Source organism: Triturus cristatus, chromosome 11 (assembly GCF_964204655.1).
Source record: "Triturus cristatus chromosome 11, aTriCri1.1, whole genome shotgun sequence".
Classification (NCBI taxonomy): Eukaryota; Metazoa; Chordata; class Amphibia; order Caudata; family Salamandridae; genus Triturus; species Triturus cristatus.
In genome coordinates this window covers 1,133,859,656-1,133,875,251 of record NC_140594.1, presented here as the reverse complement: position 1 = coordinate 1,133,875,251, position 15,596 = coordinate 1,133,859,656, and the positions used below count along the sequence as shown (strand labels likewise).

Genomic DNA, 15,596 nt, shown 5'->3' with positions numbered 1-15,596 from the left:
TTATGAAAAAAAAATATTTGTAATATATGTATAGCTAAAATTTAATGGAAGAAGACATGGGCAAAAAATTGTCTAAATACAGTATTAGCATCAGCAGAGGATTGCGGTCGCGTGAGTTATAGTTGCCTGCACTAACTATAACGGGGGAATTTCATTGTTTTTTTATCAGTAAAATGTCCAGCTAACTATAACGTGTGAAACCTATGGTTTTTTCACTGAATATATATATTGATCGAGAGATAGAGATATAGATATAGACACACACACACATACATACAGATCAGGAACTGCTTACTATTCTGATTCAGGCATGTGAATATATGAAAGATACCCCAATACTGGATAAGAAACCAGTTACTTACCTGTAACTACAGTTATCCAGTATTTGTATCTTTTATAGATTCACATGCAACCCACCCTCCTCCCCCCCGGAGAGGCACCTCTAGGATACAGTACTAACTAGACTCGTGCTGGAAAATCTGAGGGACTCAGCCTCTCTTGGGAATGTTCTAGAGGGTGCTGGTTGCGATTGGTTAGGTTTTCAGTTTGGTCCTTTTTGTAAAAGGAGACTAATAGGCTATAGAGTATATGGTTGCTACCATAATAGCCTAGGGAAATGTACTATTTACTTTTTACTACTTTTTTTTTTTTTTTTTTTTTTTTTTTTTTTTGAAACCGTTTATTGCAATCTCAAATATATACAGGTATGGGCCTACAACCTTCCGGCCGGCCGCTAAAGTGACGATAACAAATGACATACATACAATGAGGCACTTGGCTTTGCATAGACACTAAGGCAGGAGGTATCAACAACGCGGGCCATATGGCTCTGAGCCCACAATACGGTTTCATTTTATACAACACAACAACATAAATAAACACACACCCCCAAGGCAACCCACGATCGAAAGTGGCAGCACGTGCTCCTCAAATGGGGGACCCCAAACCATCCACTGAAAACCCCCGAGAGGGGAAGGGAAACAGGTCCGGGACTGGGAGAACACTGTGCTCGGAACTGAGGGAGGGAGTAAACTAGGGGGATGGAGCTGGTGAAGTGGGAGGCAAAAACGGCGGCTCGCAGATATCCCCACGGTAGGCGTTCCAGGGGCCCCATATCTTCACCCATGCCCCAGGCTTACCCCGCGCCACATACACCACCTTTTCTCGGAACATGCACCAATCCATGTGTTCTTTCCAGGCCGACACCGCCGGGGACCTCTGGGATCCCCACAGCTGTGCAACGTCCCGTTTAGCCACCATATAGCCCAGAGTCACCCATCGCGTCTGCGGAACCGAATAATCGGTCGGTTCCCACACATTCAGCAAACATCTCCTCGCTTCAGGCAACAGCGCGACATGCGTAACCGCTCGCAGGACCTCATGCACACCACGCCAGAATCGCTCCACCCTCGGGCATTCCCACAAAATGTGCAAAAAGGTCGCTGAAGCACCACACCCACGCTTACACAATCCGTCCTCGGCATAGCCCATACGCAGAAGCCTTGGCCCCGTCATGTACACCCGGTGGAGTATCTTAAGCTGGACGAAACGAAGGCGAGCCGGGATGGCCACCTCCTTCGGAGAGGCCACCGCGGAAATCCAGTCCTCGTCGTCCAACTCCAGCCCATCGGCAACCCAGGCCTCGCGGAGGCCAGTCAGTAAGCCCGAGCGATCATTTATCAATTTCTTGTAAATGAGGGAGATCGTGCTGTCCGGAACATGGCCATCTAGCACTCGATCCTCCAGGGGGGAGGACTCCGGGATGGAGGCCACGTCTGGGAAGACGGAGCCCAGTGCGTGACGGACCTGCAGGTACCGAAAGTATTCACTGCCCCGCAGCTGAAACTCCGCCTGCAACGTCTCGAATGTTTTAAATCCTCCCCTCGTCCAGAGATCCCCCACTGTACTGATGCCTATCGTGTCCCACTGCGCAAAGCCCTTCGAGGTCCACAGAGAGCCCAACCTCTCAGACGCATACAGCGGTGACGCCCGGGTCAAACGGTCCTTCCAGCCCATAGCTGCATTAGCCGCGTGCCATACTCGCACCATGACACGCGTGGGTCCCGTCAAGCGGGAATCGGGCACACTAGCGTAGAGCGCTCGATTGTAGTCGCCACCGGGCAGGAGCATCTTGTCCATTTCAAATGCCGGGTTTAGGGCGGGCCCATAGAGGCCATGATTAATTGCAGCTAACTGGGAGGCCCTTTTACTACTTTGTTATTTATGTATCGTGGGACTCCCACTACGACGACGGGGAATGATTCAGGCATGTGAATCTATGAAAGATACCAATACTGGATAACTGTAGTTACAGGTAAGTAACGTTTTTCTTCTTCAAATTCACCCGTGTTTCCTCCCGTGCTTTACTACCTTCATGGCCAAACCCAAGAGCGATGTTGCTTCATAGTGAGCATTAAGAGGACCGATTTTTTTTTAAATAAAGCGCAGAAGCTTATATCGCTAGGGTGGTTGAGAGGATGATCTGGAGGTGTAGGAAGCTGGCTTGTATATACTATACCAAAGTAAGGTATAGTTTGCACAGAGTCCAGTGGAGCCCCAAAGGGTAGGCAGAGGTAAACATAGATAATACCTTACTCTGTTGGTGATAATGTGGACAAGCAGTAAGGCTTTATCAGAGGGTAGTGTTAAGCATTTATTGTACACGCTCAGGCAAGAAACGGCACACACTCAAAGACTGAACTCAGACCAATTGTTTGTATACAAATATTATGTAGTTATATTTTATTTCTAGAACAAAGCCAGGCCTGGTGCAGGTAAGTGAAATAATACTTTGCAATATTTATGCAGTAAATTAGTTGAATGCAGGTTAAATGCAGTTGGTTGATTTACATGTAAGGCAACAGTCAAAATTACTTTTCAGTTACTTCTTGGATTACTTTTTAGGTTACTTTTGCTACTCACTGTGATAAGCCTAGATATCACACAGGGTCATTTCCTAGACAAAAGGTAAGTAATTCAGTTTTTACACATTTGCAGTTTCTTAAAGTTTCATACAATCCAACTCCACACTCAAAACAGTTTTCACAAGAAAGCAGTCAATGCAATCCTATAGGAGGAAATTAAGTTATCGGTTTCAAGGTAAGTACTTTGGTTTGGGAGTTGGTTTTCCAGTGTTAAAACAAGGGTTCCCCCAGGGTCAAGGATGCACCCTCAAGGCACCCTTAGCTGCACAGAGGGGGGGGGGGGGGGGGAGAATGCAGAGTGCTGAGGCACAATGTTATCCGATGGGGGTTATTGGGCCTCCGGTTGGTGGCTGCTTAAGGCCATAATGTTGTCGGAGCAAAGCTCCTGAACTTAGGCTCAGGGAAAAAGGGGCTCCGGTTTAGCACACAAGGTGCACCCACAGAGGCGGCCGCGTGCAATGTGCTGTTTTGGCATTGCGTGCCCTGTTGTCAATCGGGATTGCCTGTTTGGGTTTTTGGCTGCAGGCTCGGTCCTGGAAGACCTTCGGGAGGAAACAACAGCTGGTCAGGTAAGTTGGAGGGCTCAGGGACATAGGTGCACCTCAGGTTCCCTTCTCAGGGCGCAGGGTGGCTGGATGCAGGGGTGTCTTTTGAGGTCTGATTCCACCTTACCGGGCCACTCGCGTTGGGGGGGGGGGGGGTGTCTCCGTGCAGAGGCTGCAGGCGACTTTGGGGAGTCCTGGAGGGGTCAACCCACGGTGGTCTCAGATTCTGGAGCGCTGGGGGACCTTGCTGGGACCGGTGGGCCACTCGGGCTGTAGGCGTCGGGTGCAGTGGTGATTCCAGGTGTCGGGTTTCTTTGTCTTCCGCAGGCTCGGAGTCTTTCTTGGCTGTTTCTTTTTAACAGAGCTGCTGTTCACAGGAGATCCGGTCTTTGTGGAAGGCAGTCAGTCCTCCCAGGGGTTCTGGATGTCGCTGGCTGCAGGACAGTGCGACTTTTGGTGCAGGATCTCTGGAAACTGCAGACAGGCTGGTAGGGCTGGGGCTAAGTCATTTGTTCTATGCAGTCTCCTCTGCTGGGCATCTTCTTTCGTCCGTCTTCTTCGTAGGTTGGGGGAATCTGTCTTCCTGGTTCAGGACTGCCCCCTAAATACTGTATTTATGGGGCTTTTTCGGGCTCTTGAGGTCAGTAGCCAATGGGCTTCTAACCGTAGAGTGACTACACCTGTGGTGTGCTCCCCCCACATGGGGGTGTGGGCAGAGTCCCTAACCCTGATTGGAGAGTGCACTGAAGAGTGGGCCTCACCTCGCCTCCCCCACCTAAGGGGTGGGCACACCTTCTGGACTGCTATAATTCTTCTCGCCTGTCTTCCTGCTGAAAAGGAGGGGAGACAGGAAGGGGGCCTGCTCCTGATCGCAGGAGAGGCTGGGGGTCGTGTTACAAAGGCGACAAGGCCTTTGAAGCTCCCCTGCCACAGATGGCTCTTCCTGACCTGAGGGAGTTGTGAACACCATCGCCCATGAAAGGCTTTGTTTCTGGGCTTAGGGAGCCAAGGCTCCCACCCCAGGGGTCCACAAACATGTTTTGTGGTGGTTGCTGGTGTGTACCAATCTGAGAACCCACCAGAGGCTGGTCGTTTTTCAGGGGGCATCTCTAACATGCCCTCTGAGTTCATTGCATAATAAATCCCACACTGTCTTCAGTCTTGTTGAGTGTTGGGATCTGTTGCTCAAACCTCCCTCTTTTCTACCATTTTACTACTAAATTTATCATTCTTACCCTAGCAAACTTTTCAGGGGATAGTTTTCTGCAGCAAAAATATTTCTTCAGAAATTCAGTTTCATCAGCCTGGCACCTTTAATATTCACCCACTCCTGGCCACGAGTCTGTGCCAGTGTTTTTGGTAAGAGATATGGCCTATTAACGTTCTCAATAGTGTTCTTTGCATCTATGTGGTACTTGTAATTCACAAACCTAGCCAAAAGGCAATGGCAAACATAAGTCAGCAAGTGACAGAAGATGTAGCTGGTTACGGGGGAGCAGACGTACGGTTACTGCAATGTGATGCAGTATTCTTTAGAGATGTGAGTATGTATTTTGCAGAGCTGTGGGCCTGGTGCTTTGTCAATGTATGCATGTGTAGTGCGGGTGTAGCTTGTTAGTGTGGGGCTCTCTCTGCTCCAATATAGTGAGATGTGTGCAATGTCAGTAGCAGTGTATGCTTGCAGTGTCAGATCAGTTGAAGCTGAGGGGGCAGACCACATAGGTCCGCCTGTCTGTAGTTGGATGTGCCTTGTATTAAGCTCGAGAGTAATGGAATGAATACATTGTTAATGTACTGGAACTGCAGCAGTGACTTTGGGTTTCTTAGGTAACGTTCTGAAGGACAACAAACACAACCTCTATCTGCTGGACAACATCTATAATGATTGGGATTTTGCCCTTGAGACCTGCTTGTTTTGTAAACTCTCCTCTTTTTCTCTGAAGGAAAGTGGGTGAGGTGGATATAAATCGAATAGCAAGAAAGACTGTGGCTTCCATGTGACCCTTTTTCGTAGCTCAACCAAATATACATTCCATATGCATGTTGCTATTGAGGCTTTACCTTGTTGCAAAGCTGCTGTTCCCAACAAAGGATTAACGAGCACGTTTCTGAGGTTCAGGCTTAGCTAAATCTCTGCTTTCGAACGCTCACAGTAGTAAAATGTGTGTATGCTTTTTATGTTGATATTCTGGTGAAAAGGAATTGAAAATAAAGTGGAAAGCTCCTGTGGGCTGGTCAGAACATCATTCCAAAGTTGGTGCTGACTTCTAAACACTGTTAATTTTACGAGAAAGGATGTCGTTTTTTTTTTTATCTGTGGCCTTCCCACACACTGGGTAAGGTGTTCAGTATGTTTGCCTGTGACTGATTCTTAGGCGATTGCTCATTACAGCTGTGCGAGTCGACCAGTATTGTGGCCGATTGGGTTAAGAAGGCCATTAGCTGAGGTCCAGACTTCAGCTGGATAACTCTGTGCTCAAACTGTTGGGCATCTACAGTTTTGGCGTAAGATTTCTGAATTGTCCAGAGGTATGGAGTACTGGAAAAAGGGAACACTGTAAGATTCAACAAAATTGACATCTTCATTTGTTTAAACCCTTGACCGAATTACTTGATGCTCCGCCCTGCTGAAGCACCACTTTGTTCCATGTGAGACGGGGGCATCTGGGATTGTAGTTTCACAATAACACGATACCGAACTAGGAGATCTTGTTTTCTGTTAAGCTTTCGTTCTGAAACAACAGAATGATAGTGGATTGGCAGGCTGCCTGAGCTTCAGGCCCTGGATGCTAGTATTTTGTTCATCTAGTCACAGAATAGCAAGTGAAGATCACAGTGAAACAACTTCCTCTTTCAAGGAGATGCGCTCCCTCTCAACAACTATCTGATCAAAAAGACCTTAACTATAATCAAGTAATTGAAGTGTGAATTGTAACCTAGGTATTTATGTATGTATACTATAAAGAATGCCATTCATGTATCTAGCAGCTGTATTATCTTCATTGCTTGCTATTAAAAGATCTATATGTGTATTGGACACATACCTTACATCCGCTTACACAGCTTAATTGTCATATTAGCTAATGTTTTAAGTCATTTGATTTTATAATGATTATATTGCCAGTATTTGTGATTATTACATGCTATGAACAGATGTGAAAACTTATTTTGTGTAAATGTTGATGCATTATAAAAAATGGTCTTTGAGGTGTAATTGTATTCTTGTATTTACAGTAGTAAATACAAAAGCAGTGTTTCCATTTGCATGCCTAGGTGTGTCATACTCTGGACTTTTCTCTTTTCTAGAATATTGAGTTGCGGTTAAAAGTTTCACTACCCAGCGATCTTGGAGCTGCCCTCACTGATGGTGTAGTGCTCTGTCATTTAGCCAATCACGTGCGCCCTCGATCTGTACCCAGCATCCACGTACCATCTCCAGCTGTGGTGAGTATAAATCGTAATCCTATGATGGTGACTTTTGAATGTGCTTCCTTCTAATGACATTGTCAGTCTGTGATAAGAGAAGGAGAGAGCCATTTGGTGGAGCCTCTTTACAATGAGACAAAGACGTGGTTTTGGAACACTGAACAAGCAAAGAGCATGCACCATTTTGGGCCAAAGTGGCAACTGGCATCCACGCCTTTTTCCTTCTGTTGAGCTTCTAAGAAGAAATCAAGTATTTGAAATGTTAGTCCTTAATTCAGTTCAGGGACGTCCTGAGGGACAAAGGCAGCTTGGTGGTTTCATGTGAAGGGGGTCCAGCTGAGGGAAGCGGCACACCTATGGGGACGGCAGATTGAGTGGCGGATACAGGCCAAGATGGGGGCAAGCTGAGCGGGGAAGAACTAGATGGAAAATATAAGCTGTGTATGTAAGTCCAAGGAGAGGAAGGACAAGCTAGAAGCATAACTGGTCCAGAGTAGGCTGGGAGGAGAGGTCCAGGCTAATGCGGGGGCGGGTGGGCATCTAGGAGAAAGCACGTTCACAAGAGGAGGGCTCTGATAGAGCAGGCAGGTTAGAGCGAAGAGCAGGATTCAAGCAGAGGGAGAAGGAGGTATCTGATGTGATACCAACCCTGCACCCATTTAGGGTGGGCCGAGCCAACTAAGAAGTTAATTAACAAAGTAGAAATACAAACTGGGGGATAAAGGAGGTTGATCAAGAGCTGATGAAAAGGTAAACTGTGGCATGAAGTGGGTGGATAAAGGTTATATATTAGGGGGTGGGGTGGGGTGGGGTGGGGTGGCTGATGCTATGAAGTGTAGGTACATGCATATTGAGGGACCAGGAGCAGGAAGCCCATATTCAAGGCAGGTATTGGGGAGACAGTCTGGGAGTGTCATGGAAGACAGCCTCAATTGAGTCAGGAAGTGAACCTGGAGAGGGACGGTAAGCAGAAGAGAGATGGTTGACTAGGTCACGGTTCAACAAGATGGGAGAAGAGGCTTTAACAGGATGAGGTATGATGGGGGCAGGTTGAGTGCTGGATAGGGTGAGAAGTTGCAGGAGTGATTCAGTGACTGCTGTCCATCTGGCCGGGGCAAATCTCTCTGATCACTGAGAGAATCAATCAGTCAGTCACTGAGAAGGGGCAGGGGTAAAGTAAATATCGAAAGCAGGGAGATCAGGCTGGGTGGCGGGATGATTGGAGATTGGGGGATCTAAAGACTTTGGGAGAGATGTGCCCTCCTCGTGATGAACTATTGTGGGAGAAGGAGATGGTGTAATATGAGAATGTGACCTGTAAAAACAGCAAGAAGATGCAGAGTGAGAACAAGCTCAAGAAAACTGGTATAGAAAATACTGTAAATATTTATCTGGTATCCCGAGTGCCGGGTAAACTCACTGTCTCCAATGCTTAGACAGTGAAGAGGGACATTTGTAATTTGACTAGGGGTGTGTTTCAATTTTCCATTGATAATGATAAATGCTGATTAGCCCTGCCGACCTGTGGTAACCCAGAGCACTTTCTTCCAAATAGTATATTTGTGTATTACATCTTCACTTTACTACGGCAAGATCGTGATTTATTTTTTTATTTTTATGTGACACAAAAAATAATTTAGCATCCTTTAAGCCAGGCTACACAAGCCTGTACTATTAATTTGCTGTAAACTTTTAAAACCCACATAAAAAAAAAAAAATGTCACTCGAAAACTAGGTGAAATTGTTTCAAACAAAGTAAATGTAGGGAAAGGATTCCGGACAACTTAGGGATATGCTTCAGTTATGCTAAGTTGAAACTGATACTGCCTTTTAAGGGCTCAAAGTCCTCGCACTCTTTCTGATGCCTCTTCTCACTACATTTCCACCCTCATGCACCGTGGTGGGCTACTGGAATAAAAGTTGCGGATTTGCCACTTATTAATAGAAAACTGACAACCCATTGGTTTTGGTTTAAATAGATCTGAACAGAGTGGCTGTTGGGACTTAAAATGGGCTTCCCGGTGAATGATGTCACTGTAGAGCTCCAATCCCTAGCTGACCTCATCAAACAGATGTTCTAGTATGCATACAATTGATAATTCTTAGGAATGCACGACTGGGCAAAATGAACTGTTTCAAGTGAGAATGGTTGCTAATTGTCTTGCATTTATGGTCAGTGTGGAAATTGGGAACGTGTTTGGTTGGTTGGTTGGTTGATTTTTCGGTTGGTTGGTGGTTTTTTCACGAAGCTCTGGTGGTTTCCGACACGCAATCTGATCACCAGCGGTGCCGTAGTCTGTCGTCTCCACTCAGACGCCTTTAAATCCAATTTACTGCTACAAAGATCAAGTGTCTCACATCTACGCTTTTTGGATGGCAACCTGAGTTTGAGTGTCGATCTTTACTTTACATTGTCGAGTTCCTTGGATATATTTGCATATAAGTGTGTGTGTCATGTACGCAGTACATGCGAGTTTGTAAAGAGCTCAATACTTTTATCTGTTAACTTTGTTTGAAAAAAACTAAAATCCACAATTTATAATTTTTGGCGACCTTGTAGTAAAATTTCTGCTTATGTCTGTAAAGTGCAACACATGACCCCATAAAAGTAAACTGCATTTAAGGATTACTGTAGCAGGGGACCGCTGCAAGAGCAAGGTGTATTGGTAGTACACACCTCTCATGGGGTAGTATGTGCCCCCTGTACTTGTTTTTTCAGTTGGTGCGAGTTCCCAAGCTTTATCGAGCATCACACTCCTAATAGGATAGTTTATTCTCGTCACTTTGAAATGTATCTGTGCTTCATCAGAGCATTTTGCCTCTTCCTGCTGTAATTTCCAGGCCCTGTTGCAGTTTTCGAAGTGATCAGAATTCCTGTTAAATTAATTGCCTGCATCACATAGATGTTTGTTTCCCCCAAACAGCCTAAACTTACGATGGCAAAATGCAGGCGAAATGTGGAGAACTTCCTGGAAGCTTGCCGGAAAATCGGTGTACCTCAGGTAACCATTGTAGCATCCTGTCATGAAACAATGTGAAGAAACCAATGAACCTCTACTGTTTACAGGGCGGGCGGGAGGTGTTTAATAATTGCAGGTTTAAATGGCTGCATACTGTCTAGTTTGATTTTCCACCACCATTGAATATTTCTGGGTTTTTTCCAGTTCATCTTATTCTTTCCAGCTATTGTATAGGCAGTGCAGTAAATTAGTGGCCAAGAAAATTAGGCGCCCTGTATTAACAATGCGTCTGTAACTAGCACACTTGTAATGAACTTCATTCAAAAGTAAAAGTGCCAATGTTGTCCTTTGCTGAGGCAACAACTGTTAATAGTGACTGAAACAAGAGCAGACCTTTGCATCTTCTCCTCACATTGATCCCAGAGCACAAGTTTGAACTCACAAATTTTGAAAGAGCAACACTGGGGCCTAGAATCACGGCATTTATATATACTGGGAGCCTCCCAAATATTAAAATATGGTACACTTGTGAGCTCTTGTAACTTCTAAGGTAACTGACCGTAATGCTAACCTTTTTGATTAGATGTACATTCCCCACATCACTTCAAAGACAAGTTTTCTTTTCTTATCCTTAAACTGCTAAGAAAATGGTCCTGTGAAGGCAAAAGGAGAAAATGCAGATAATGATTGGGTCATGGCTTTCTTTTCAGAATAGAAATTTAACAGTCTCCTGACAACCCCAAAAACACTCAGTTCGTTTGTGGAAATCATGGGTTCTTAAACCAGTTAAAATGTTGTTTTGTTTATGAAAAATAAATGATTTAATTTCCGTCACACATCGGACTCTCCATCCAAATGCACCCCTATCTGTACTGGGAGAAGCCAGCTCTCTCAAATTCATCATCACGGTTAAACAAAAGCACATAGTTGCTAAAGTGTCTAACACTGATTTGAATCACATTAACTCACAAGAGTACTGAAGGGGCAGCTACCAAATGTACAGGAAAACAGGTGGTGGAGTGGTTTTTTTTCCAGTTGTCCATCCAAAGAATACAGGACATATTGTGCAGAGCAGGCTCTACACAAGGCTGAGCTAATGTAAATCGGTGGGTTTGATGTCTCGGCTTCCCTTCTGTGATCACTTTTAATGGATTTTGTCTGAGGGGCTACAAAAAGTGTATGTAACTGTGAGTTGTAACTACAGCAGGCTTTTGGGTTTCTTAATGCTCTTGAAAGTGTTGCAAGCCAAGCAATCAATCTTTCTGGCTTAATGTCTCTTGAATGCACCCTGGGCTCACTTATTTTATTTTACCTATTCACATAATTTGATTTCTGGCTGTTTCTCAGTTTACTCAGTGTCTCAGAGTATCCTCTTCAGTACTTTTCTCAGTGAAGGGCTGGTAATTTTGGCCCGTTTTTCGATTTTCGTTGCTAGTTGAAGGACAGGATACGGTTATTATTTGTGAGTTTTCCCGCCTCAATACACACACGCACTCTCTCAGAAGAATGTTACATTTTATACCCTATCTGACCTAGTATGAGGTCTCCACCTAACACATAATGCTTAGTGGTATCCTTCCTCTGTTCCAGAGCACGCTGACTTCTTCCTGACTCCCACTTGAATGTGTGATCAGAAAAATTGAGTCAAAACCATGTGTCATATCTGTAGCAAAGTGCCCCTTTTTGAATTGTTTACCCCCCACTTTTTGCCTTGTACATGATTGGATTTCAACAAAGTGCACTGGGTTCCTGGCAACCTGGTCCACAGTGCCAGAGCTTTCCCCCAAAGACTGTACAATTATTCTCCCAATTGAAAAAGCCTTTAGCACCCTCTGTAGGTCCCTAGAAAATGGTACCCTGGTACCCAGGACCTGAGGTACTAAAAAGGGGTCCTCACATTGCAGGCTGCTTGTCTTGGTGCAGACAAAAGTGAAAACACATGTCACACGTCCCACATCCCTGTGTGCCATGTCACCTACCACTGTATATATTGTAAGTCACCCCTACAGTAGGCCTGACAGCCCTACAGCAGTGTGCTTAATATTATATGTGAGGGCATATCTGCATGAGCAGATAAATCCATGTGCTGGTCTGCCCTATTGCTGCCAGTGCAAGTGACCAGGAAAACCTTCTTAAACCATGTACTGGACACCGGATAAAATTACTTCCCCAGCTACATAATGGCTTCACTACAAATAGGCATGTTTGGTACCAAACATCTCGGCTTGATAAACCCACACCGATGTGAGTGTTGGATTTATCAATACATGCACTCAGAGGCCACCTTAGAGGTGCCCCCTGAAAACCTACCAGCCTCTGGTGTGCTTGCTTACTGGACTCTGCCAGTCTGCCACACTAGACACTGTTCTGACCTCCTAGGGTGAGAGCCTTTGCTCTCAGAAGACCCAGAACAAAAGCCTGTCTGGGAAGATGGTGTAACAACCCCTTGGATGATCCGCTGATTAGCCTCCTTGGGCTGGCGAGCTTCAACGGAGCTGCTGCCTCAAAGGGCAGCACTTGCCACCTAAACAGATGGAAAAATTAGCTAGTCAGATAGGCGTGCCACACCCCTAGGCTAGTACTTTCCCTAGGGTGGGCTAACTGCGAGGTGGACATGATTTTTCAGAGGTAGCCATCTTTGTGATGGCATACCTAGGAATTCTGGGACAGCGTTATGCCCACTTCCCACAGGAAGTGATCATGTAGAGGGCTTAGTGACCCCAAGGGTCAGTAGCGCCTTGGCTACTATCCTACACTCTCCTAACGCCCCTAAATTCAGTATTTAGGAGAGCCCCTGGCACCAGAGAAGCAGATCCTGACAACCTAAGAAGAGAGAGGACACCGAAGAGCTGCAAAAGCAGAGAAGACTGAAGAGAGCATCTGACTTGGCCAAAGCCCCAAAGGCCTGTCTGCAACCTTCGTCGAACACTGCGCCAGTCGACGCTACCAGCAGCTGGTGACTCCAGAAACTTTGGAGAACAGCCTGCCTTCGAAAAAGTTTCAAGTCCTCCAATGAACAGCAGACCTGTTCTGAAGAACCTCCAAAGTGGAAGACTCTAAGGGCATCCAGAACCGCCAAAACCTGGCACCTGAAGCAACCACTGTCTCCTATGCCTCCGGCCTGAGTTGAACTGGGCCAACTGTGCCAGCAAGGTCCTCCAGAGCTCGAGTCCATTGTGGTTTCACCCCTCCTGGACTCAGTCACCTGCAGTCTCTGCACGCAGGCTCCCTCTACCATGACTTCTCCTGTAAGGAAAAACCAATGCCTAAAGATACCTGTGCACCTGTCGCCCCTGGACCTTGGAGAAGAGGACTAAATGTGCCCCCACCCACATCCCCGAGCATTGTAAGGGCTGAGCCCACTTGCTAGTACAGCCTTACTGGCCTCCTGGCCTGAGCCTGCAGCCTCTTTTCACAGTGACCAATCTCCATTGAAATACATTGGGCTCCCGACACTGTTTTGCATCCTGTACCCGTCCGTCCCCGTGCCGCTGGTGGTGTTCTTTTGGTGCTGCCTTGGATCTTGCCTACCACTCACCTTAATTCCTTGAGATTGCTCTTGTAAGTCGCTGTACTATACCTGTTTGCAGAACTTGTTCTTCTTTCGAAAGGGTAACATAAACTGCACTGTGTCCACTTTTTAAAGTAAAAAGAATTTATATTCAAAAATTTACTTATCCGAACAATTTTTCTCTGATGCTAAACGTATATAAAGATACTGGCTATTTTCATAAATGGGTATGGCTGTCCTTGTGTTGTGTTGTCATTTATTGATCATTGTGTGTATTTTCAAATGTCTCGCACTCCTCTGTCTTAAGCCTAAGGCTGCTCGACCACACTACCCCCTAATAGAGCACTTTCGGATTGCATATTAAGCCCTGTCCACTAGAAGGGGAAGCCCTGGACCCTTTACATGGTATATCATATTTATAAATCACCTAAAGAGCCAGCTTCCTACAATACCACTCCCGGATTCTTTCAGTGTTGAGTAACTAGCAGTCCGGGTGGTTGATATTGGCACATCAGGAGGACAACAGGCTACCTGTTTGCGAATGGGACATCATTTGAAGTTCAAGTCCTATTAAATACTGAAAGGCCCACTGTTAGACCTGTCAGCCCTTTGGGTGGTCCCTCCTCATCATTATTTATTTTGTCCCACTTTTGCCTCAAACTCTGTTTGAATTTTTCCTTTTTGGGAACCACCAGACTTTTTAGTGTTGCTACAGATTCAGGGAGCCATTTTAGCTACCCCTGAAACTTCTGTATGAGGGCCTGAAGCACAAAATGGTGGCCTCCTGTGACATCACCAGCATCCACTGGAACCTACCAGCACTTTCCAGAACCTTCCAGGAGATTCCAGAACTGTGTGACAGTTGGAAACCGTTTAGAATGTTGGGAGGATAAGAGAGGCAGTTGGCAGTTGGAGCTGGCAGTTGGCACCTGACTGGTGAAGAGAGAGGAGCACAACAGTGAAGGAGGTAGGAGTGAAGCAGCAGGGGTGGAAACTTGTGCCTGGAGTGGGGTCCATAAACCCACCCTTGATACTTGTCCCTACTGATGGATCCCAGCCTATAGCCCTGTGTGGGAAGAAGACAGAAGAAAACCATCCTAAGGACCTGGACAGCAGGAACAGGCCTTAGAACCAAGAAAACAGCAAGATTCTGACCTGAGAACTGGTTTCCCTGGAGCCTGGCGTCGAGTAGCCGAAGACCTGGAGCCCGAGGTGGAGAAGCGGCGCTGACTGAGGTAGCAGACGTCGTACCCGAAGCCGCCTGAGGTCGTAAGAGGGCGCCGGCGGAGGTCGAGAGGAATACCAAGGGTCGAGAAGGAGGTGAACCGAGGTCGAGTGAGCGGCGTCATCGGAAGGGTGAAGTCCGCCCTCCGGAGTCGTCGGAGACCGAGGTAGAGGAGCACCGGAGGTCGGGAGTGAGGATCGCACTCCGGAGTCGCCCGGAACCTGTGAGGAAGAGCACCGGAGGTCGGGGGTGAGGATCGCACCCCGGAGTCGCCGGAAGTCGACAGCGAGGCCAGGCCGGCCGACGTCATCGGAGCCGAGAGCGCCATCGGACCGAAGCCGCCCGAAGTCGACTTCGTGAAGAGACTGCCCGACGCCGTCGAATCGGAGGTCGAGATCGAACCGAGGCCACCGACATCGGACCGGAACCGCCTACCGGCGTCGACAAAGAACTGACACTGTGCCGAGGCCGCCGAGACCGAACCGGAACCGCCTCACGGCGTCGACACGACTCCAGCGGCGTCGGAACATCAGAAAAGGGCAGTAAGTGGAGTAGAGGGCGCCTAAGGCCCTGTGGAGACCTGAGAGACTACTCTAAGGGGCTAGGGAGGTGCTGAAACCCATCTGACTGTGCCTGGGATGAACTGGGACTAACCTAGAGAGGTTGTGTGGAGAGGAAAGCCAGGGTATTGGAATTACCCCCTTTGATCTACCTCAGTTTAGGCCTCAGCCTTTGCCTCAGCCAGGGAGTAGGACCCCCCAAGCCTTCAACACCCTACAAGCTGTGCCTGGGCCAAATCAGCCCTTAAGTATTGGAGTGTCATCTGATTCATGAGTGTTATTGTATACTTCTAATTATTTATTGGGGAAACTGTATTTATTAAATTCTTATCTATTTAATGCTGCACTGTATTTATAGGTCCACAGGACTTGTTGGTGTACAGTATTTATTGGTACAGTATTTATTGGTACAGTATTTATTACCTCAAAGTATTTAATGGTCTGT

General features: G+C 46.7%; 1 protein-coding gene across 24 annotated transcripts in view; it reads left to right on the top strand.

Moving 5' to 3' along the window:
- Positions 1-15,596, top strand: part of LRCH3 (leucine rich repeats and calponin homology domain containing 3) — a 516,524-nt gene that overhangs the window by 381,677 nt on the left and 119,251 nt on the right. For all 24 annotated transcript variants that reach the window (XM_085635769.1, XM_085635764.1, XM_085635771.1 and 21 more), the window contains 2 exons: positions 6,776-6,913; positions 9,820-9,897. In XM_085635769.1, the coding sequence (XP_085491895.1) occupies positions 6,776-6,913; positions 9,820-9,897 (216 nt within the window). The remainder of the gene's footprint in view (positions 1-6,775; positions 6,914-9,819; positions 9,898-15,596) is intronic.